At 42.1% G+C, this 24,122-nt stretch overlaps 1 protein-coding gene and 1 long non-coding RNA gene across 3 annotated transcripts in view; one reads left to right on the forward strand and one right to left on the reverse strand.

Annotated features, from left to right (window-relative positions):
• The first annotated feature begins 990 nt into the window (after positions 1-990).
• On the forward strand, positions 991-5,841 carry LOC129207457 (uncharacterized). The gene is made up of 3 exons (XR_008577452.1): positions 991-1,549; positions 3,133-3,242; positions 5,716-5,841. It is a non-coding gene; the product is annotated as an uncharacterized LOC129207457 (long non-coding RNA).
• Positions 4,653-24,122, reverse strand: part of KIAA0930 (KIAA0930 ortholog) — a 78,912-nt gene continuing 59,442 nt past the window's right edge. For both annotated transcript variants that reach the window (XM_054828240.1, XM_054828331.1), the window contains exons 5-10: positions 20,814-20,915; positions 20,240-20,380; positions 18,163-18,357; positions 15,790-15,952; positions 12,803-12,958; positions 4,653-9,617 (exon numbers count right to left, since the gene is read on the reverse strand). In XM_054828240.1, coding sequence (XP_054684215.1) covers positions 9,577-9,617; positions 12,803-12,958; positions 15,790-15,952; positions 18,163-18,357; positions 20,240-20,380; positions 20,814-20,915 — 798 coding nt within the window. In that variant the 3' untranslated portion in view covers positions 4,653-9,576. The remainder of the gene's footprint in view (positions 9,618-12,802; positions 12,959-15,789; positions 15,953-18,162; positions 18,358-20,239; positions 20,381-20,813; positions 20,916-24,122) is intronic.

Genomic DNA, 24,122 nt, shown 5'->3' on the forward strand with positions numbered 1-24,122 from the left:
GCCTTTGCCCAGAGAGGGAAAGACTAGTTCTTACCTGCTATGAGAATGACTCTAGGGATTGACCTCTAAAAATCCCTCCGCTTCACTATTAAAAGATTTAAGAGCAGAAGCAAGCTGTGTTTTTGCCTGATGCCACACGTAGGACCTTAGCCTGAAAGCACTATCCTAAAGCCAGGCCACAAAGCGATTCTTCTCTTCATTGGTTTGCGACAGTTCGGCAAATAGAAAAAAAACCCAAACCCAAATAAAATCGAGGCAGACTTGCCATGAACAGTGCAGATCATCTTTCCAACACACCGTGGACTGCTGAGACCAGGAGAGTGCCCGTCATCCAACTGTACCTCCGCTCTTAGCCGCTATCATGCTGTTTAGCCCTACCTTAATTCTCTTTACAGCTCTGGAGCCATCCGCTGTGTGCCCACAGATGAGAGCTACTTCTTGTACAAGGGTACAGTTACAGGTTAGCAAAAATTACCTCTTCATCCTGCCATCATCACCCCCCCAATTCCAATGTGTGGGAAAACCAAGAGCCTAAAAACCAGTTTTAAGGTTGCACTTGCTATCAATAGAGTCCCATTTCTACCTGAATTAACCCAGATTAAAAACCAAAACCCACAACAAGCTTTGTGCGCTTAGGATGCTGGCATTATTCCACGTTTTAGACATCTCTTCCTTCCTTCTTAAAAAGGCAGCCAGCACTGCTTCCAGAGTCTCCCTACCTTTTGGCAGCCATACAGAAAAGAAACCAAAGTAAGAGTTCTCAAGAGCAGAAATGAGCCTATTGTTCATTTCAGGCTGGGGCAATCTAGAACATCTAATACTTCATGCTTTGCTAAATCACCAAAGATTTTACCTCTTGCACGACAGGAAGGGGCAAAAGTAACAGTGCTGAAGACGGCAAGTCCTGAACATCCAGACTAAGAAAACGCAATGTTCCAAGAGCGGCCTGCATTCATCAAAATCAGTCTCTTTCCCAATCCAGCAGGAAAAATGCCCCTCACAGCAGACTCGCTACAGCAACCGCATCATACACGAGTCAGAACTGGTTCATCTGAAAAGCACATCACGTCAAGTATAAGCCAAAGGCTGCGTACATGTCATCGGCTAGAAAAATGGTGAGGATGACAAGTAAACTTTAATCATGATCCAAACAATACATCGACAGGTTACCTGCTGTAATCAATCTCCTGCTAAAAGACAAAACTGAAAGTTAAATGAAGAGCAACAGCCAGCCAAGTAATTTTGAGTAACACAGCCTTATATATGACACGACATTTGAAGCTATGAATGAGTTTGGACTCAAAAGTCTGGTAAACAGCTTGCTTTGGTAAAATACTGGCTTCATAGAAAGGTCGTCAGACAGACAGACAACTGAAGTTTAGCCGGAGAAGAGCAACAAACTTCCTTAGATATTCAGCAGGTGATGACTGGATTACAAACCTCTGCACCACCGCACAAGTTACAGCATGCGACTGTGTGAGCACCCATAATGGATCGACCAGCATGAAATACAGGAGGAGCAGCACACAAGAACCAAAGGCTGCACAAGGTGAGTAAAGAGGTAGAAGACAAATTTGCATTGTTTGGAGTAATCATCGATATACTTATCCAAGTTTCTGTTAGGGTCGTATACTGCTCATTTTTTTAAGGCATCATGCTTGTTTAGAAATTCTTATTTGCATCTGAGCATCCTGAATAAGCATTATGATAAAAATAAATAATCCTAATAGTCAGTTTCGTAGGTATTACTATTAGTAACATCATAACTTTTACTGAGAGGTAGCACAGAAATGGATCATCTCTGGAAGTCTGCAGAGGCTTCAAGGATACCAACAGAATTTGCCTGCTCAGGCAGTACCACTGAGTAAAAAAAAGTCTGTGACTTTGGTTTACTACCCTCTATCATAAATGACATAATACAGTACAAATTTTTTGGTCTAAATTACGGTCAATGCTAGTTTTGGAGCCCTACCTGAACTGGTGAGCACTTGGGGCATTCTTCTTACCTGCAAATGGTAATTCTGTTGACCACAGTTCCAGGGAAAACTCGCAGGTGGTTTCTCCATTGTATAAAGCAAACTCCTAACGCTGAAGAGAAAGTGGTAGATCATATACCAAATTTAATTACTTTGGCAGTTCATGAAATAAGTGTTTCCTTACCTTTATACTGAAGTCAGAAATGACTACTGTGAACAATCGCCTATGCTGATCTTCTTATGTGCTGGGCAGGTTAACCATGGAGGTACTTACCGGGAAGCACGTAATTCAAAATTCTTGCTGAGAAGCAGACTTGAATAACTCTTCTTGCTCCTTGATGTGACATCTATCACTCTCATTTTCAAAGCAAAACCTAGTCTGACACTTGCAGCAATGAGCAGGGATGAAAGAGTGAGTTCTGCCAACCTCCTTGTCCTTCAGGAGCAAAGGATTGCCTCTAGACTCGGTGCAGGCTTAAGGCATTCTCTGTTTCTATGTGACATAGGGTTTTGATGAACACAGTGGTTGTGTCTGAATTGAAGGTTCAGTACAAGACTCTGAAGAGTCTGTAGACTGGTAAAATGCTTTTGCTGGATTTCCCCAACAATATTGCTCCAGCAGGAAAAGCAGAACCATAAACATAAACACCCTTTTACGTCGCGGGGAGATGGGAGGCGGAAGAGCATGGGTTGAGTAATCACATATTGTGAAATACTAAGTTGTGAATCACCAGGATCAACTGAATGTTGGCATAAACAGATAACAGGGAAAACATTAAAGCAGCTGGAATGAACACTTAGAGACAAAGCTTTCTTTAAACATAGAAGCTCTGCACTGACCTGTGCAGGGTGACTTGGTCTCTTCGAAAATTATCAGCCAGCTCCATTCATTTCAATAGTGTTTTAAAACTTTATTCCCACCTTCTTTCAGAAGAAATCAGAACCATGCAAGTTAATTACTTGCATACTTATTATTCACAAATTTATGTTATCGCCTGAAGTTCAGCACCTTCAGCAGCGTACTCACACCTCCACAAGGCAGCGGCTGCCCCAGTCTGTTTTGTTTAATAGGATGCCTCCTCACCCTCTCCCACCCCTCAACCCATCCTATGCTCCAATAAGGATGTTTTACCAAAAGATCACTCTTTTTGTGTAGGTGCCGTAGGCTGTGCATTGCATGCAGGTACAGTGACAGCTATGTGGCTGGCCAATTTTATCTTCTGCAGTGGAGGTGCAGCAGAGGGAAGAGGTCCACGCTCCTCACATGTAAGTAAATCCAATTTGTGCACACAAACACTTTCGTCTTGTCTGAACAAGAAAATGGATCATCCACCTTGGTTTTCACACCATCATCTCAATCAACATTAACCCTAGTAGGAAAAGCCAACTAGCTTGGCTTGGGGAAGAGTCTTCTGGCTTAACCAATCATAAATGACTTATTTCCCATGATGAGATGACCAGATCCCATCATTACCCCTGTGAGGAACCAAGCTGGGGACAGAACTTGAATTAACTCCTATTTTCCTTGATGTATTTTAGTATGTTTTCTTTACTGACTAGCATCTGCTACTCCCACATTCTCATCTACACTGCTAATGGAAAATGGGACCCACACCCTTCCTGAATTTTACTCCTTTGCTTGCTGCAAACTTTTAATAACAAGTTTCAGGAACAACATTTCTGACAGGAGTACACAAGTAACTATTTGCTAGCAGAGATGTGTATTTCTTCTTCAATCTCCAAAGTGTGATTTGACTTTAAAATCAGACCTTGATGATAAACCTGTGTGCCAAGCAGTATTACAGTATTTCTTGGGAGCATCTCTCCAGATGAGGACAAGCAAGACACAAAACATTCCAGGGTGAAAGGACATGAGTTAACTTGTCTCCCCAAAGTGGGGACTCTGCTGAACAAGATACACTGCCATGCTGTTAAAACAGTATTTTTCATAGAACCATAGAATGGTTTGGGTTGGAAGGGACATTTAAAGATCACCCAGTTCCAACCCCCCTGCCACGGGCAGGGACACCCTCCACTAGACCAGGTTGCCCACAGCCCCATCCAACCTGGCCTTGAACACTTCCAGGGAGGGGGCAGCCACAGCTTCTCTGGGCAACCTGTTCCAGTGCCTCACCACTCTCACAGTAAAGAATTTCTTCCTAACATCTAATCTAAATCTACTCTCCTTTAGTTTAAACCCATTTATCAGGAAGAAGTCATTGCAGCCATCAGTCTCTCCATATTATACACTGCACAAACCTAAATGTTAATGACTACATAATTAAGTTTAAAACAAAACACAGATCAGTTCAGAAGGGCTGTTTTGGGGTTTGTTTCTTTTTTAATGCTAGCATCTAAAGGAAAAAACCCAAAAAGTCTTTTTAAACAAATTCAGGAGTACACTGACTTTTACCTTCTCCCCCTTATACAATGTTAAATTGTCAGAGGCTCATCACCGAGAGATTCAGCAAGCAGAGTCAGAAGTTGGGCTTCACTCAAAGTGGAATAAGAACAAAGAGTAGAGAGGCTACTTTGCCTCATGAGCGTCTGTTTGGCAACGCTTACCATGAGTGCCACAGAGTGCTATTCCACAGCTTACGCTTGCCACCAGTAAGGAATACATTCAAACTCAAACCCCACTAGGCACAGTAGAGAGAAAACACTATTAACAAAGTTCACGGTCATTTAAGAGGTCTGTTTATTGGCTGCGGGGTCCGACGCTTTCTGCACTGCTGCCATACGCAGAGTCAGCTCCATTTTTGGTGCACAAAGGTTCTCCTTGCTCTTTGTTCAAAGGGCTCAGTACAGCACCAGCATGATTTTCAACCCATCATCTTTGAATCAACACTGATGATCAATGAGGCCAAAAAAACCCAAAACATGCAACATGTGTTAGTCTCATAAAATTAGGCTGAGAATATTTATATATTTACACAGAGAACGTTCAACATTGTAACCTGCTTGCAGCCTTGTATTGTCTTGACCAAGCATCCAAACAGCTACATTCTGGTGTGAAATACTCTTTCGTTTAACATTTGGTGTAAAAGCTACTTATTTCACAATGCCTTTAACTGGATTCTACCGCACCTATTTTTGACACAGAATTTCTACACAGCAGCGCCACGCACTTTCAGTCATACCTCACAAAACAAGGTAAGGCATTCACAGATATCTGACTGCTGCGATCACAAGATATCCATTTTCCAGAGCTTTCAGCCACGACCTTAGGAGATCACGAGTGTCTTTGAAACACGAAGGGCAAGTCTGTAGAGGACGGCCAGTTCTTCCCGAGAACTAGAAATCTGTCATTTCTTGACACTGCTACACACAACACAGATAGAATTTAAGACTACTGTATTCATTTCCTAAATAAAAATTTGTTCTTAAACCCCACTGCATAACAACAGGGCTTAGGCACTTCTGAAGATTTTATAACTATCTTTAATAAGGGGAAGCTCTAGACTACAAAATACAGGACAAGCAATCATCTGGAAAGCGAAAAACTAATGACTGGCAAGAAGCAGGTCAACAGTCTAAAAATGTAGACTATTTAGGTGGACTTCACATCCATACAGAATCTCAGTGACCACATGGGGTTCTGTATATGAAGGTCTGCTGGAAGAAATCTGTCTGCAGAACCAAGGACTTCACTTTTTAAATTAAAACTTGGTGTAAGAATATACTTTGGGGAAACCATTTTACTATGAAAAGTCACTCGTGCAAACAATTCTCTTTTCAGGAAAGCACACTGTGCCCAGAAATGGAAAACTGAGTAATAGCAACGCAGAGCCCAACACGCTCAAGCCTTGTAAACAATGAAGACCAGGAGAATAAAAAGAGCAAGAACATGAACTCACACAAACTGGATTAGCCAAGACAGCTGAAGGATTTGTGGTGTTTCTAAAAATGGCTTCTTCTTTTGCAAGGAGACTTGGAACCCACCCTGTGCTAGCTGGCAATAAGAGACCACGATTTCACATACGCAATGGTCTCTAAGGCAGAGCAACAATCTGCTAATACAAAATAATTGATTTAAGAGCTTTCTTAAAAACCAAAGGCTTTTTACTTGTTAAATTGATAGCAGTGAAAAACCTGTTAAGGGTGAAAAGATTTACATCCTTGCATTTGACATCTATCAATATACATCATCTATGGACAGTCCAAGCGGTAAGCTTTGATCTCCAGAGGGAGTGAATGGGCAGAAGGATGGAAGAAAACAACTGAGTAATGGGGTACGGTGGGATTCTGTAAGTAAATAAAGCTGTTCTGCAAAGCTTCCCAAATTTGTTAACTGTGCTGCTTCATCAAGCATCAACATAACTAATGAAAACCACTGTGCTCCAACAGTTAAGACACCGACAGCCATACAGCCGTTACAGCATGCAGAACACTCCAGTTCATTCCTCAGCAATTATTTAAATGGCCAACAGGGGCTCAAAATGGTTTACTGCTTAAGAGCTACAGAATTAAAAACCCCTCCAAATTAAAAGGGTGAGAGGTTCCTATTAACATTCCCTTTTTTTTTGGTATAGTGCAATAGCATGCTGAGGGCTCAGCTGTGCCCTCTTGACCCAAGCAAAACTTTTATCTTCCCTGTCAATCTGTCTATACAAGGATAATGCATTGTAATTTTAAGGGGTTGTTGAAAAGCAGAAAAAACCCACGGAATTTGTTTTCCCCGCTTGATAACAGAAAGTGGGAACCAGGGGCTATACATAAAAGGTCTAAGTCAGTTATTTAGAGAAGGAATAACTGAGAATCTGGCACATCTACTCATTTCTGAAAAGCACTATTGACATTCAGTAGACTTTTTGACCTCTGTTTTCTATGGATGTCCATCTGGGCATACCTGTAGCCCTTTTCTGCTAAAAAGGTGAGTCTTCAACGTACCTAGAGCATATCCACTAACAGGATACAATAAATCAATTGACTTTTTTTAGGACATTTACATTGCAGCCCTTCAAAAACTAAACATCAAAATCCACCCACGTACATGTACCAAAGCAGACGACACCTCCTGCATAATAGATGTGGGATCTGAACTGTACTTTCTGTAACATTGCCTTTATACTAATGTATTAGTTTCGAATCATTCTTCATTTGCTCTGAAGTCTTACGCAGCAAGATTTGCTCAGTCTTTCAGATCACATGAAATTAAGCTACCTAAATGTAATACACAATACCAAGAAAGCATTACAAATTACTGTCGACTCAGCAGTATCCGGCCACCTACCACTTGGATTTTAATCCGGATACATTTCCTTTTCACATGTGTTGTTATTCCTCTGGCTGTTTTGACTGAAAGGTATCAATTGTCACTAGTAGTACAAATATTAACCCTTTCTCCCTTCCCTCCCCTATGAATATTTAAAGGAAAACCGAGCACTGCTTGGCCCAGCCTAGCAGTATGAAAGTGCAGAATAAGGAGCATCTTGAGAGGCTTCAGTGTAGGACTGGTCTTCTAGCTGAAGAGTGGTTTAATTCTCAGCACGGGCATAGGGAGAATATTTGTAGCGACTGCCATTAGGCACGCTACCTAGGGGTCTCAAGTAAGCACCGAGGCTGCCTAGCAAGCTCCTTGAGAGGGCACCTCAGCTGCTGATTTAGGACTCCACCTCTCCCCTCAGCCTTGGGAGGAAGCCTAGGCACCCGAGTTACATGCCACAGGTTAGACCCTCATGCACGCACAAGCGCACGCTCCCACGGAGCAAAGTTCAAAGGTTGCAACGTGAAAAGTGGTAACGACAAACTGAACTTTTTTCTAACACTGTTGCAACACATTTGAAGTGAACTAAAAACTGGTCAGTCGTCCCTGTCATGCACTCGTGCTGCCGGTGTTAGAAATGCAGTCACTCTGCGCTAAGGTGACTGCTTCCAAGCCTAGCCTCAAACAAAACCAAAAAAACCCCAACTCCTTACCATGCTGGGTTCACCACGTTGGGCTCAATGATAAAGTTAGTCTACCTTTATGCTGAAGTGGAGCTATTCCCATGGAACCTGGCCTGAGGGGAAAAAAAAGCAGAAAGTCCTATTTGAGAGGTTAAGTCATCAGATGCTATGGAGAGAATAACAACAGAGCACTTTGGGAAAAGCTGGGTACGAGGGAGACAAAGGCCCAGGCTCAGAGCATGTGCCATATTGGTAACTGCAGCAACAGCATAGGTTTAGGTGCTCAGAGTCTGAAAAGTGACAAAAATGGCACCTTTGCTCTGTCTTTGTGTGTGTACTGGAGTCTCACATGCTCTAAGCGACATGCTACCCCATCCTTTGCTGTGCCAGTTATGCAGTCATAAATAAATTGAAGTATTGACCGGCTCCCGTATCAGAACAGTGAGCCAAACTGCAGCAGTCTCAGCAATTAATCATTTAGCTTTCAAATGTCAAGGACAGCAGAGTTCTGCTATTTAGAGAAAGCCGCGTTTTACCTGTAAACATAAGGCTTTTTTCCTGAGAGCTCCTGACACACAATTTTCAGACCTCCCGCTATGCTATTTTTAGTCACTTTTCAGAGCAGAATTACGTTACAGTCTTTTGTCTTTCAAGAAAACTCTCTGCGCTTCGGCATGTAACAGTACAGTCAAACACCGCCAGGAGATGAAGAACCTGGGCAAGCTGCCCAACCATTCATCTGCTCCCATGCCCTCCTTGGCTACAAACGCTACCACAAGGACGACTCTACATACTCTCAAGTCCAGTGCATGCAGGAGGACGTTGGTTATTGGTAAGGTTTGTAGGTTTTCGAGTCTGATTACAGCCTCCTATTTTTCCACTTTAGACTCAAACTTGTATCGACTCAGCTAACAGAGAGAGAGAAGCAGCATTAGTACTGGAGATGAACCTCGCCTTTGCTATAGCAGCACATTTTAGCCTTCTTGTCACTGGCTCATTCTCTTAGCCAGTTCTTGAGGATGAAAACGTTGCTGTTCTTTGGTAGATATGGAAATCTGTCAGCAGAGTTCACCTGTCCTAACACCAACACACAAACAAATGGGAACATTTTCAGCCTCTTTTAAGCTCTGACCTGACCCGCTGCATGTACCAAAACGGTGGTGTATCTTTGTAGCATCTTTCCCTTTCTTTTCCTCCCTTAGTAGGAAATTGTTCTCTCGTCCCTTCAATCCCCACACGCGCACACACACGCGCTCACGCACACATTAAGCCAAACCGACAAGGCGAGTGTACGGGCGAGTCTATGGAACGACGTTCATTAGTACGTCACTATGAAATTCTCAGGTTGTTTCTCTCAAAGAATATAAAGTTTAACACATTCTGTACATATTGTTGGTTTCTTAGTTATAAAGTAAACACAGTAACAAACTGTCCGTAAAGCGCTGACTCGTTTCAAACGCGGCCCCTTCTTGTTTTATCTTGCTGAAAGTCCTCTTCCAGTCAGAAACACTCAAGCGATGTACTGCACGTGTGCATACGGTGTATGACAGCAGAGGAAGGAAGAAAGAGGCACTTTGATCGGCTGGTATTCTTGGACTTCCCTTTTTCCTGCGGAGGTTTATGTTCCTGACACTAGATGGTAGTGTTAGCACAGAAAACCGCTGTGGTTAGGCACTTGGCAACAAGGCTCCAAGGCAGTGCCCGCTCTCTGCTATGTCATCAGAATTGGTTTCTGCCGCACTTCCAGGATATCTGGGCAAGGGAGAGAAACAAAGAGATACAGCAAACTTAGGAGGCTCCTGAAAGTAGCCACCGCACCAGAAAGCGTGAAGAACCGGAGATGCAGTTGTGTTATGCTGCTAAATGAATTTAAACCACAACGAGCGTACGACTTTGCCTATTAACTACGTCCAACTTAATTCCTCCCCAGCTGTATCCTAGTTGAGAGATGGTAAGCCATAAATATATCCCATCACGTAGAGATGACAGCTGATCTACTCAGTATCATTTATCATGGGATGAAGCAACATGTGTCAGAGTGGCATAGCCTTCCCGAGAAGCAAGTGGAAGTGCCGTTACAGGAGATGGCGAAAGTTTTCCCTTTCTTGAAGGGAAAAACACACCATCCCCAAGACCCTTAGAGAGACTTTTGGCTCTGAAGGTATGGGCACAAATAATTCAACTGTTTCATCCATTCTATAGCCCAAAGCCTATACTTCTGTACTCAAAAAGCTGCCACAAAACCCGCTCCTTTTGTTGGCTCCTCAGCTCCGTATTGTCCAAATGTGACAGAATATGAACCCATAAAATATCTGTCATAATCACAGGAATCTTTCCAAATGTGGACAGTAAACCCAGCGTGCTGGCACGGCAGTACGTAGAAATAATCTGGAAACTGGGCTGCTCTGTCCTTTTCAAGGCTACGCAGAGAGTAAAGAACATGGGGAAAGGGAGCACATGCTTAATTAAGAGGCTGATCACACACGGCTGCACAAGGAGGATGACGTGAGTAAAAATTGATCTACAGCTCCAGAGGGCTCTAGACACACTTGTAAAGAATGAAACACTGTGGAGTGAGTCCAGTGAACAGCCACAAAGATGATTAAGGGATCGCAGCACCTGACCTACGAGGAGAGGCTGAGAGAACTGGGATTATCTAGCATGGAGAGAAGGCTCAGAGCGAAGGAAGTCTTATCAATATGCATAAACTCCAGACATTTTAAAATGTACTTTGATGAATAGCACTAGGATTTTAATTTCTTAGCACCAGCTTCCTAAACTACCCAAGGCAGATGAGCATCTTTCCCACTTCACCCTGCCCCACGTGTAACGTTCCCGCTTGCTGGAAAGCTGCCACAGGCGCAAATGCATTAGTTCAGAAAGGCGCTGGAAATGGGCTCCACCTGATGTGCCAAGCAAAAGCAAACACGGGTAGTGAAAAACTGCAGATTAAAATTCTGCCTTACAGCCCAGACATTTCATACCCTATTTCTGTGCATCTCAATATATACACCGACTCCTGCAACTGTGTGTTAAACAAATTAAGTCTCAGAAAGGATGTTCAAGCTCAAAGCAAATATTTGAGCATGGAGGCATTTATGCCACCCACTTGAGCAAGTATTAAATGCCAGCAGGAACAATACATCTTCTGTGAACTCTTAAATGCCTGTGGTGAGAGAGTGAGTGAGCTGGAAAACTCCTGCTAACTAGCTGTAAGATTATCAACACAATTATCATATGGAATAATTACGTATCTTGCTGAAACATTGTTCAAAATCCACCCTTAATTACAGAGGATCATTTTCTACTGGAATCCCTAATTTCTTCTAAATTGAAATCAGTCCCTACATACAGTGAAAGGGCAAATGCAGAAATACCTCTTTGCTAAGTATAATTTCCACCTCTACCTTATCAGCTACCATTTCCTTCTCTGTGGAGTAAGGGTCAGCAAACTTTTGCAGCAGGCTCTGAGATCGCAGCCTGCAAATGAGAAGACTGCAGCTATTACTATTACGCTAGCACCATACAACTGATGACATACCGATACCCATACTATCTTCTCATCTCTTTTAGCAGCAGATTAACCTGTTTAACAACAGATTTCCCAACTCCTTTCCTCTTAGCTACCTTTCAGGAATAGTCTGGAAATAACCACTGTGTAATTGAATGGTTTTGTTTTCAGGTGCGTTCTCTTTTGAGATCCAGACAAGAAAGAGTAGGTACTGATCAAAAGCCCACAATTCAGACAAACCTATTCAGAAGTCGTCCCATCTGCTGGGTGGGAAGAGAAGGAAAAAGATGAAGTTCTTAGAGGAAGTAACAGTTATAAGGATCTTCCAAGGTTAGAGACAGGACTTTACGTTGCTCTGGGATCATAACATGATTCTGGTCTAGATTTTGGAGTTGAGCAATAGTTTTGCCTAAGATACTGCTGGGCAGCTGGATCAAACTTTCTTTCTGCCCACGGTGGTCAATGAGAAGGCATCTCAGGGCTTCACTTCGGAAGAATGAAGAGAACAGATAGCAACACTAGTAATGTCTATTTGAAAGAAACTGCCACTGCATTTAGACAGAGGAGACAGTCCTTAACGACTGCTGCTTTCTCAGTTTTCAGATGTATCTCAAGAGTCCCACAGGCACCCTCATACTGCAAGCTGTATCCCTGAAAGGCTAGCAGGCTTGCTGATGGATGGAGTTCAAACAGACCAGTTGTTTTCTCTAGTCCACCTGTATCTGTAGGTAGACAAGAGTTACCTGGATGAAAATGAAAACTTCAGTACTGCCTGCAGATAGTAAACCCAACTTATTGCGCTGTCCTAGCCCAGCTGAACAAATACAGACTTGGCTGTCATCAACGTAGTAATTGGCATAGCTAGACCAACAACACGAGGGACTGATTATTCATGGCAGAACACACAAACGTCATTATGCCTAGTTAAAGACACTGGACACCTGACAGCTTTATGGGCATCCGTGTAGGCACTCTGATCAGTGTAAGCAACTTATATGGAAACAAAATCTAAGAATGCAAACAAAATTGGCAGAGGAGGTCCCTCCAAATTTCCGAGCTGCCTTTCTGTAACCCTCTCAGTCACAGGTCTCTGCTACAGCTATTGCTGTCAGTGGATGGGCTCACAACAAGTTGCCTTGCACGCACGAGATGAAGTTTGAATTCCAGTATGAAAGCAACTAGTGTTCCTCTGGAAGTCTGTTAGAACAATCTTACCAACTTGTTTGAATCATCATCAAGCAAAACCGGCCCAAAGCCAGAGAACAGGTTGACACCATTCCATGTGTTCACACTGATTTGCTGCTACAGTATTTCCCTTGCAGAGAAATACTTGTTCCTCTATCTTAACAGCAAAATCCCATGACACAGAAGACTGTCCTGGAATCAAAGGACTCTCTGTTTATGCATAATACACGTTAAAATTCACCTGTTAAAATTCGATGCAATGGCAAAGTGATGTAAGTTAAGTGTGCATAGAGTAGAAAGTTTTCATCTGTTCTGTTCAGCTTCAGCCAGGAGCCCACCAGAGACCGTCCTGTTCCAGATAAGGACCGCGACCTCAGATTTGTTGCGTTGTGCAGATCTGTAAAGGTAGATGACAGCAAGCTTAAAGCGACTGTACTTCCCTGCATTGTATTGGACCCAATGAAAGCTTCTGAAAGTCAAAAAAAGAAGAGCCTACTTTTCATTGTCTAGAGAGAAATCACATGCAGGCCACTATCATTACCAGTTTTATTTTTTTAAAATTACTTGCCCAGCACAGAATTCACCATTTACATTGAAGCTAATGAATTATAGCAGCAGCTGGCAGCAGTAGTAAACCATTATCCACCAACAGACCAGCCACGAGAGGGAATGAAGCCTTTGCTCCCACACTGCACAAGCAGAATCCTAACCCAGCCTTCCTTCATATGCAAAATAATAGAATATCCCTACAATTAAGTAGTTACACTTGTGAATCTCTGCATGAGTAATAGAAGGAAAATTGCAGCTTATGAAGAAAATTGACATCTACAAGCCAGGGAGAGAGTCAGCGTTAATAAGCCTGTTTACTGCAGATTTCCATGCATCCCCAAGCCAAACCTGGGACCCTTCAGCAGTGCCATTTTTCCCATCGTTAGTTTAGAGGTCCACAAATAACTTTTAAAACAAAAGGATACTGAATCCATTGTAGGCTAGAGGCAGTTTTTATAGCTGCAGATGTCTCCCACAGCCAGGAATGCACAAGCCATGTATTTTGAGTGTTTCTAAACTTTCCCTCCACTCCCCTGTAAAACTCAGCTCTGTCCCACAGTGCCCAAATCAGATGTTGAAGTGAACCCAATAATTCTGATCCACAGCGATCCAAGCTCTGGGACTCAATTGTTTAAAAGCGGGTCCTGATCCACACAAAGAGGCCCTAGCAAAGGAAAAATACGTAGTGGCAGCTACTCTAGCAAGATGCATAACAATGTGGGAGGGGAAAAAATAAAAAATATCTGTATCTTATTTTCCCTCCTTCCCTGTAAATGTCTATAGCCAAGCAGCCTATTCCCTCTCCCCACACATGACCACTATGCCAAGAGCACTGTGGTGATCAGGTCAGAAGGACCTGGCTCCGGTAGCTGGAGTAAGTACAATTCTTCTGCTGTGTCATGTTTGTACACAGCAAAAGCAAGTGAAGTGAGCGCTCATGGGCTGTTCCTGTCCACGACAGGTCTGTCTGCACTGGGGGCAGGTCTGCAGCACCACTGACCAGACCGAGGACGCTGCTGATTTTTAGGCAAGCAAGTTATTCTCCACCCACGAGGCCAAGATGCCCCAGAATATCTCTGGTTCTACAGAACCCCATCACTGGGTGAACTGAAGTCAGCTTTCCCACTCCAAAAGTGGGAGAATTTTACCACCACAGCTCCTGAGCAAACACTGGTAGGACACTCAGGTTTCTGAAATTTGTAAAGAAATTTCATTTTAGTTACTTCTCCTTGTAGAAACCTCATCTTTGAATAAATTAAACTTCCTAGTATTAAAATATTCCTAGTGTTAAAATATTCCTCTATTTATTTTTAGGACCAGGAACAATAAGGTCAAAACACTTGTAACTAAGAGAAACCACAGTTCTTGTTATTTTATATGCGTGCTATAAAATGTCTGGAAAACCTAGAATTTGTTTGCTTCCAGAAATACATTAGAAGGAAAAGAAAAAGAAAGTAATAAGAATGTTCCTTATTATGATTAAGTATGCTAGGATCAGGCTCTGCAAAACAATACTGAGCAGACACTACCACCGCCTATAAGGGCTGCCAGATAAATAAATACCTTGAACTCCATTCTATTCCTGTGCAGCCTCCAGGAGGAAGATACCAAAAGTAGGACTCCATCTGGGAAAGCTGCCCTTTTCCCCACACTACACAGTAATTGACCAAAACCCTACCCTTTGCCTAGCAAAACACACTAAAAAACACATCTCGTTTGAAATAACAGACATGTTGACTAGGCAAATTAAGGAAAAAGAGATGAGGAAATGTTTCTATTGATGGAACCCTGAATTAGTTACAACCAGTTTAAGTTGCACAGAATTTGAATTAAACATTATCACTTCAGCTTGTATTTTAATGTGCAATTCTTTATTAGCTAAGTTGGTCCAGTATCGCTGATGGGTAATAATTTTGCTACTACAAACAGAACGTGCGATCTGGAAATCACCTTTGTGTTTATCTATTAGCATGCCAACAGACAGTTAGATGGGGTTTTTTTGGCTTTTCTACTGAATTGTTTTTCAACGTATGAAGAGCAGTCTGGATTTTGACATTTGTGAGCTTCCCACCTGAAGAAACTGTGTTATGACTGGATTTATACACTATATTCTGAACTAGACTCAATTTTTTATCCTGTTGGTTGTTACATACTGAGTAACTAGAATTCAAAGGAAGAGTTCCACAAGGCATTAAACCATTATATAAACAAATTTCACCAGGTTTTCTTTTTAGGGAGTTCAGAACTGATCCAAAGCCAGTTGAAGTAAATGCCTTTTCACCAACTTTAACCAACTTTGGATCAAATCAGGGAATTCAGAGAACTTGTCCATGAGAGCATGCTCTACCCCACTATATTGGGACACCTGAAAGAGTGCCACCTGAGAGTGTTGTGTCTGGGAAAGGAGGAGGATCTTTCCTGCTCAAGTTTCTCTCAAATGGGTCTATATAAAAGGGGGAGAAGTTTTAAACATATATGTATGAGTTGTTGGTCTCCAGCCTTCAAAAAGATGCTAAGTCTGTGAATAACCTCATTTTCAGAGTGGCACTGGCATTGGACATTCTGTGGAGCTAGGTTTTTCACACTGCAAACCTTTTGGAAAATCTGGCATTGGGATCCCCTTCCATAGCTCTGTGCCCTCTCAAGACAAGTCTGTGTAGCTGAAATTACTTCTCTCACCTCCGCCATCACCATCTCTGAAGAACTCCTCACTGTCATTTGCTGAGTGGGATTTTTTCATCTCAGCAATTCGATTTCGGGGCACTTTTCTCTTGAGGGATGGGGAGAAAAAGGATGGGCGATTGTTGCGTTCTGGGGTTGGCGGTGTGCTGAAAGAAGTGACCTGAAAGGGAAACAGAGGAAATGCTAGAGAAAGTTTTGTTTAAAAAGTTCTATGCTTCTAGTAAGAAATAATCAGCCTCAAATATGTGCCATGAGGCAGTCACATGCGTAAAAGTCAGAATCATGACTGGCGTCTAGCTGTAAGTTTCATCAGAGCGGTCAGAGAATGTCAACTTAACAGTCATCTTAGCTTCAAGATGCTCATCAAGATGAAAATATTTCGATATATCATCACCCTCAACTGTTATGTGAATAGTGAGAAACCTCTCGCCTCAGCTGATCAGTTCTAACAAGGATTTATAGTCATAAAGAACAAAATCAATGATTTAGACACCAAGAATGTCAGTCTTATTTTTGCATGTTGAAATTCAGAAGACTTAATAGGCTAACAATGTATTGTATTGGACACACTAAAATTGTGCATCTTCATTTCTTTGGCAAACACGAGGTAGTAGTTTCCCTGCTTAGAAGGATGCCACGTGGGATCACTGTGAAAGGTCACAGTGTCTCTGTGAAGTGGGGTCACAAGGCAATTACTTAGCCCAAGATGCTGACACAAAAGTGAAGTCAATGTAGAATTATACATATATCATATTTCAATACAGGATGGAGAAAAACAAGTTGAGATGCCCCTGATGATTTGGTTAGTCTAAATGATGACAAATACAAGGACATAATTGTCTATGGTGAAACATAGGTTAGGGATGAAACTATAGAGACACCCTTCCTTCAAAGCAGTAGTTGCTTTTGAGTAAACCACAATTATAGTCTACCATACCTATTTCAGAAAGAATTGAAATGCAGCGCTTATGTACTGGTTTTGCTAGTAATATTTTAATAGTTTCATTTCAAATGGATAAAAAAATAGGGATAACTACTTTGCTAATGGAGGTAACTTCTATTTCATCCTTCACACAGTTAATTTAACAATCCTATAACTCTCCCTGAGATGACACCTGATATTGCTTCTATATGTCCAGACAAATAAAGAGGTAGGTGACATGTGAGTGAGGATGACAGCCAAGCCAGGTTGCTGTTGCACTGCAAAAACACTCTATGTCATCCCTCTATCATTAATGTTAAAAAAAAAGCAGAAGTATTCTACCACCCAACTGATCCTCTCTTTAGTGTACTTGATCTCTAACTTGTGCTTGCCTCTATTTTTAATTTTGTAGCCATTTCACACCTGGAGACAAAACCAGAAACAGATCACCATTAAAACCATTAGCAAAAAGCAATGATAATACATTATCAACTCTATTTTTGACGTGTTCCAGTTGACACTGGAAGTCTTGGAGTCAAAAGATCAGGAAGTCCCTCCAGGCCTGATTTCTCCAGGTTGAATCTCTACGATAGAGAGCAAGCACATCCAGTTAACGAGCTCTGCGCTGGCAGCTCATTTTGCTCTTTAGAAAGCCAGAAACAAACACACACAAAAAATCACACAGCTTGCATGGAGACATTGAGAAGCAGTCCTGCAGACTTTTAAACTACACAGGTTACCTCTGTTACACAGGAAACCAGACAGGAATCCATCAGGAACTACGTAGCCCATGTCAGGACACATCTGTGCAGGTATTTTGCAGATGTGTTGCCTAATCCCCATTAACTAGGTAAAATGCGTTAATGGAAAACAAGGCTCAGGACTGAGTAAGGGCCAAATCAGCATCTATGGACTGAATCTATTGGTATTTTACTGCACTTGTATTAAAATTAAGCATATGCATAAAGATGGTACTGCACCTAGATCCGTAACCTTTGCTTTAATATTATATAGGCTTCATATTGGCAGCATTCATCAGTGGCAAAATCTCCTAACAGTACCATTTCCTGCGAGGCTTAGCAAGCAACCTACATAATACACAAATTCCACATTTCTAGGTAAATCCCATCTTGTACAGAAATGGAATCTATTAATTTTCATAGAAAACAGGCAGAATCATCATTTTCCCTGGCATCAACATCGCTGCTGTTTCAACAAAACACTCCTCCAGAAATATGAATCATCCAGTCATCTCTCTATTCGGTATTTGCTCAAGGGAAACTGTGCTAAAAATCCATCTGCATATACTGAGTATTTTCAAAATACACACAGGCAAACCTAAGTTCAGAACCTTGATGTGAATTAATCCCAGCTTCAGTTCATCTGCTGGCTTTGGAATAAAACATGTTCATGCTTAACTTAAGTCAGTATTTCTGTCTGCTACTTACTCTCTCATGCACTGGGGATTCTGGATTTGAATCTTCCTCTGTCCCATACGGTGAAGTGTCACCAGTAGAAACTCTACTCACTGCCATCTCTGCATGTCCTTTCCCTTGTGGCCCTTTCATTCGGACAAACTCCATGTTGTTATATTTATAAAAGCCAAAAGACATTCTTTGAGCCATCTTAGCTGCAACACTCACCTACAAGGCATCAAGAAAGGAGAGAAAATAATGTAATATCATCTCTATGTTTCAAAAAACAACGTCCTCTGAAAGCAGTTATCTAAGAATAAGTCAAAAGCATAGTGGATAATGATCATTATCTTGATTCTTAGGAAGCTTTTTAAGCCATGATCCGAAGTGATCTCCAAAAGGGAAGCAATTTTACAGATACAAAAAACAGAGGCTCAGAGAAGAATCAACTCCTTCAGCTATCCAAAATGCAGAGTTACCCAATGGCACGCTGAGATAAAACAAAAGGTTTTTATCCAGACCCACACAACGTGGCACACCAGAGCACAAGCGGGCACGTGCACAACTCAATACAGCCTGTGCAGAGACACTCGTTTGAGCCCAAAAAACCAATACACACACACACAAGATGCTTCAAACTAGCAAAGCGCACTGCACAATTCCGGCACTACTTTGTGGCAAGTCAATTCAGACATTCGTGTGTCCACGCTGTCAAGGCCAAAGCATAAAGAAGCAGCCCCCATGCACAACTAACCTGCACGGCTCACCGCAAAACCCTGACAGCTTTGAACCCTCTTAACAGACAGAAGGCCTTAATTTCCAGTTAACACAACTGAACTGAAAACTGAACTGAGAACTGAAAAAAGGAACAGATCAATATGAAAACAGTCAAGGTTTTGCCAGGGGAAATAAGCAGGACTTATCCATAAGTTTAAGTGGTTTACCACAATTTTCAGCAGTTTATCGCCTGAAAGGGCCAAGGTGCTCAACATGTAACACAACTCTTATTGTACTAAGAATACATACAGACACAACTGAAATCAAGTAACCTTCAAAGGCACAGAGAGATCGCTTCTGTTCTGTTAAAAGAATGGCCAAATGTCAAGCTTTGCCTTTGGCCATAATTGAGTATTTGAAGAGCTAACAATTTTATTTCAGCTAACAAAACTATGTAAAGTAGCTGTGTGGTCAAACAGGACATTCCGAGGCTATGAGGTGACTTTACCACATCAAATCTTGTCTTTCCACTGCAGGGCTTTCTTCTTATGTCGTCTTTAGTGATTCTGCATTCCCATGTATTTTAATAACCCACCTGCTGATTGCATAAGGCCATGAGATGATGGTGGGCCAGAGAAACATGTTCTCTTGAAAAACTGCTAGAAGAGTACAATTACTCACATTTAAAATGAGGAGAAGGGAAATTATTCAGGACGTCTCCTGACAAGGGTAGGAACAAAGGGAAATGAAGTTTACAGTCACAGTAGATATTGTGGGGGATTTGTTTGTTTTTTAAAATCTCTCAGGATTGTCTTAATAACAAACTGAGAAGTTTATTGGCTCTTGCAGTCTCTTGACTTTAGTGCTAAGTACTGAATTAGAAGCTGAAAGTGCTGGCATTTCATGTCTCTGTAGGAAAGCAAAGAAAGCTTCTTCCTGTGGCAGTGAAACTACAGTGGTCTTCTGAAAACAGCCATGAGTACAAAACACACTAAAGAAAAACATGTTTTACAGATAGCAAGGTAGTTATCAGAGTTTAAGATATCCCTGCAAAACATGCCTTCTCTGAAGTAACTAGAAATATCTATGACCTTTCAAAAAAACAAGGGGGCTCCCAGAACTCTGTTATTCAGATCCATTCCGGTGTCATGCACTTGACTACTTATCAACTTCACTCCTTTTGGCAAATGCCAGAGTAATATATCCTGATCTGAATACTCCCAGCTGTCTGAGCCAAAAGCATTAGCTTTCAGGTAACTTTCAAAGCCAAAAAAAGACAGACTACGATGCAGATGATCTAACAGGACAAAAAGCTAACAGCCTCAGCAGCAAAAAAACCCTGTGGTCAGAGAATCGGTGTTGCAAAGGACGTTGTCTTTCAGAAGCACCTTACCCGGTTGTCATAGACCTTCTTGAGTGCTTCATAGCGGATGGACCCCTGAAAAATCACCCCTTGGAAGGTGTTGCTTTTGTCACTGGCCACCAGCTCCACACAGACCATTTCTCCTTCTCCCACAGTCATGTCACTGAAAACCTGCCAAAGATGCAAGATGAAACACTTGAAGGCAAACTGTAGTTGTTAAAATTCAAATATATTCAGATTCCTATGATTCTCCTTAGGCCCAAGGCAGTTTCAACATAAATGGCAGAAAGCAAAGGAGATGTGTGCTCCACCCCAGCCTTTCAAAAAACCAGACTTCAGGCAGTGTACACTGCAAATCATGTCTTGAGATAAGCAGCTCTCGCATCAGCCCGTCTTGCTTTAGTCCATCATAAAGATGGATGCCAAAATCCAACTTGAAGCTCAAATTTCAAACATTAAAGAAAGAAGGTAAAATAAAATTAAAACTACTAGAAAATAACCCTCAATTAGCCAAGAACACTTGTTCAAAAGGTACAAGAAAACAGCTAATCAGGACATAAGACTAGAATAGGACAAAACTCTGCTGCTGCAGCAAGAAACTCACCTCTTCAAAACTGTCAATCATGAAGAATATGTTGGGGTAGCTGATCTTTGACTCCTCTCCTTTACTGTCCATTGGGTGCTTGCTAGGAGATGCAAACACTTGCTGAGAAATATATGGAAAAAACCACATCTCAGTTAAATGTGCTCAGGAACGGACACAATGAATACAAGGCAAGCGATACCAAAACACCACAGTCCAACACTGCTCGGCCAACATTTTCACTTACGCCAGAGATGCTGGACATCCTGCAGGCAAAGTTGAGCTGGTTTCTGACTACAGCCTGTTCTGCAATAATTATAGAATCATTTTGCGTGGAAAAGACCTTTAAGATCATCAAAATCAACCATTAACCTAGCACTGCCAAGTCCACCACTAAACCATGCCCCTAAGCACCACATCTATGTGTTTTTTTAATACCTCCAGGGATGGTGACTCAACCACTTCCCTGGGCAGTCTGTTCCAACGACTGACAGCCCTTTTGGTGAAGAAATTTTTCCTAACACCCAATCTAAACCTCCCCTGGCACAACTTGAGGCCATTTCCTCTCCTCGTATGGCTTGTTACTTGGGAGAAGAGACCAACCCCCCCACCTGGCTACATCCTCCTTTCAGGTAGTTGTAGAAAGTGATAAGGTCTCCCCTCAGCCTCCTTTTCTCCAGGCTAAACAACCCCATTTCCCTCAGCCGCTCCTCATAAGGCCTGTGCTCTAGACCCTTCTCAGCTTAGTTGCCCTTCTGTGGACACGCTCCAGCACCTCAGTGTCTGTCTTATAGTGAGGGGCCCCAAACTGAATGCCGTACTCGAGGTGCGGCCTCACCATTGCCGAGTACAGGGGGACGATCACTTCCCTAGTCCTGCTGGCCACAGTATGTCTGATACAAGCCAGGATGCTGGTGGCCTTTTTGGCCACCTGGGCACACTGCTGGCTCATATTCAGCCAGCTGTTGACCAACACCCCCAGGTCCTTTTCCTCCAGGCAACTTTCCAGCCACTTTTCCCCAAGCCTGTAGCATTGCACGGGGTTATTGTGACCCAAGTGCAGGACCCGGCACTGAACCTCTATGAGCCTCGTGCAGTTGGCCTTGGACATCACTAGTGAAATCCCTGAGTTTTCACATGTAAGTTATCAAATACTGGTTGCTCCACAGTAAACATCCCTGTGTGTACCTGACCTCTCATCATCCTGTGGTACAGCTAAGGTATCCTCCTTTTCATTAACAGAGAAAATCACCTTGAGTTGCCTTTAAGTTACTGCAATACACTGCAAAGTGAAAGCACACACAGCAAGAAAGTTACTGTGGAGTAGCCAACCTAACACTATTTGCTTGTACAGTTAATTTCATTGTTACTGTTTGCTTAGCACCACAATAAAATCAACATCCCTCAGTAATGGGAAGCATGGTCCTCAGGAGGACAAGCACTTGGCTTCTGTTTCTTCCTCTATCCACTGTGCTTCCTCTTGCCTGTTCCTCCCTCTGAAGCAGTTCCTGAACTCCTTTGGTCATTTCACTCCTTAAAAGAACCCATGTTTAAATAGCTAAAGGCTTTATATTTTATCAGTCCAACAAGATTAACAAGCAGGTAAAGAGGGAGAAGAATTCACACCAGGTAGCTTTCTTTGCTTCCACCTCTTGTTTACAAACAAAGCTTTGAATTAAAGAAACCTGTCAAATCTTAGCCCACTGTGAATGTGTTGAAAGCTCTGAACCTGCCCAGATTGTCAGGCTTGTGATACTCTTGCTACAAACCATTCCACACAAAACATGACTAGGGGTAGGATATTAGATATTCATGAGAGCTACTTCTCCTTATTTGTACTTATGGAGCCTACGTGCACATTTAAGTACAGATTATTAAAAAGAAAGGTTGCTTCATGACAAGAAACAGCATGAGAAGTTAACAAGACTCCTCAAAGATGACACCTGCAGCAATGCCCGAAACAAGGATATCTTCCAGGCATCCTTATTCTCATGCTATCCAATGTAAAGCAAAAACGCCTCAAAACTCATCTCCAGTCAAACACACCTGAGGAAAATACAGTTTGAAGAGATCTTATTGTCAAACCAGCAGAGATTCAATGCAGTCTGCAAAATAATTTAGGGGAAAGCCAGCCTTTTTTACACTGGTTTTGTGCCTTAGGTACTCTACCAGTATGAACACAGTAGCTTTGTCATAGGTCTGGAGTAGCAAAGTCAGTCCTATGCCTGAATAGAGCTTCTATCTATTCAACATCTGGCTGCACACTCACAGGATAATATACACTTTCTAAAGCAAGAACCATCAAAGCAGTAATATAGACCTAAAAACCCTGGCTTTTGTTCATTTAAAACGAAGAGCCTCAATGGTGCATGTTACAATAAAATGCCCTACTGCAAACCTGCTTTCCACAGTATATAGAATTGCCTTTTCTCCCTCCATAGATCAACTTAATGATGTTGAAATGTTACTAATATGTACTGGTAAGTTTTAACGTATGCTGAATTTCTCCTAGAAAAGAGGAGACTAAGAAAAATTGATAAACAGTCCCACAGTACAAGCCTCTAGGCATGAGGAACAAGAAATCTCCTCCTCATTCTGAAAACTGCTTGCACGCAGTGAGGGCAGGTCCCTCACCCTCATCTTCCTGGTTTTCAAATCTGCAAGTAATATTTACAGATTTTTCTCAAAAGAATTTTGCAGAAGTTAACTGAGGGTGAAATTTGGACTAGTGAACAGTGGAAAAAGCAATGAGAAGTAAAAGGCTTACATCAGTGGTGTAATATGGTGTCTCTAGGAGGGAATTATGCATCTAACTAATGCAAATTACGAAAAAAATAATCAGCATCAGTAGTTTTGTTTGTAAGCAAAGCAACAACTGTTTTAAAATGGTAAAACAAAATTAAAGGATTAAAGAGCATCGGGGTTTTTTAGGTAAAGCCATGCAGGCAACTGAATGAGCGAAAGGAATGGAAATGCCTGGGAGAACAGCCTTTTAAAGGCAACAGGAGCCTTTAAAAGGAGAATCTCTGCCAACTGGGTGTTGTTGTTGCAAGATCTGCTGGAAACTGAGTGAAGTCTGGGGTGTCTTGTTCCTATCCCCTCCCATGCTTACTATTCAGTGTCCTCCACTATGCTAAACCCTGGATTAACTGTGTGCTGCACACAAGCAAGCGATAAAAGCCTTCGGTGTGGAGATGGAAGGAACGAGCAGTTTAAAAGAGAAGACAAGAATCTCATAAAATAAAAAGAAAAATTGGTAATCAGTAAGTTGTCTACCATTTAATAGCCCTACATTACAGATTTACCCCGAACACTCCTCGTAACTCAGGT

Source organism: Grus americana, chromosome 1 (genome assembly GCF_028858705.1).
Source record: "Grus americana isolate bGruAme1 chromosome 1, bGruAme1.mat, whole genome shotgun sequence".
Classification (NCBI taxonomy): Eukaryota; Metazoa; Chordata; class Aves; order Gruiformes; family Gruidae; genus Grus; species Grus americana.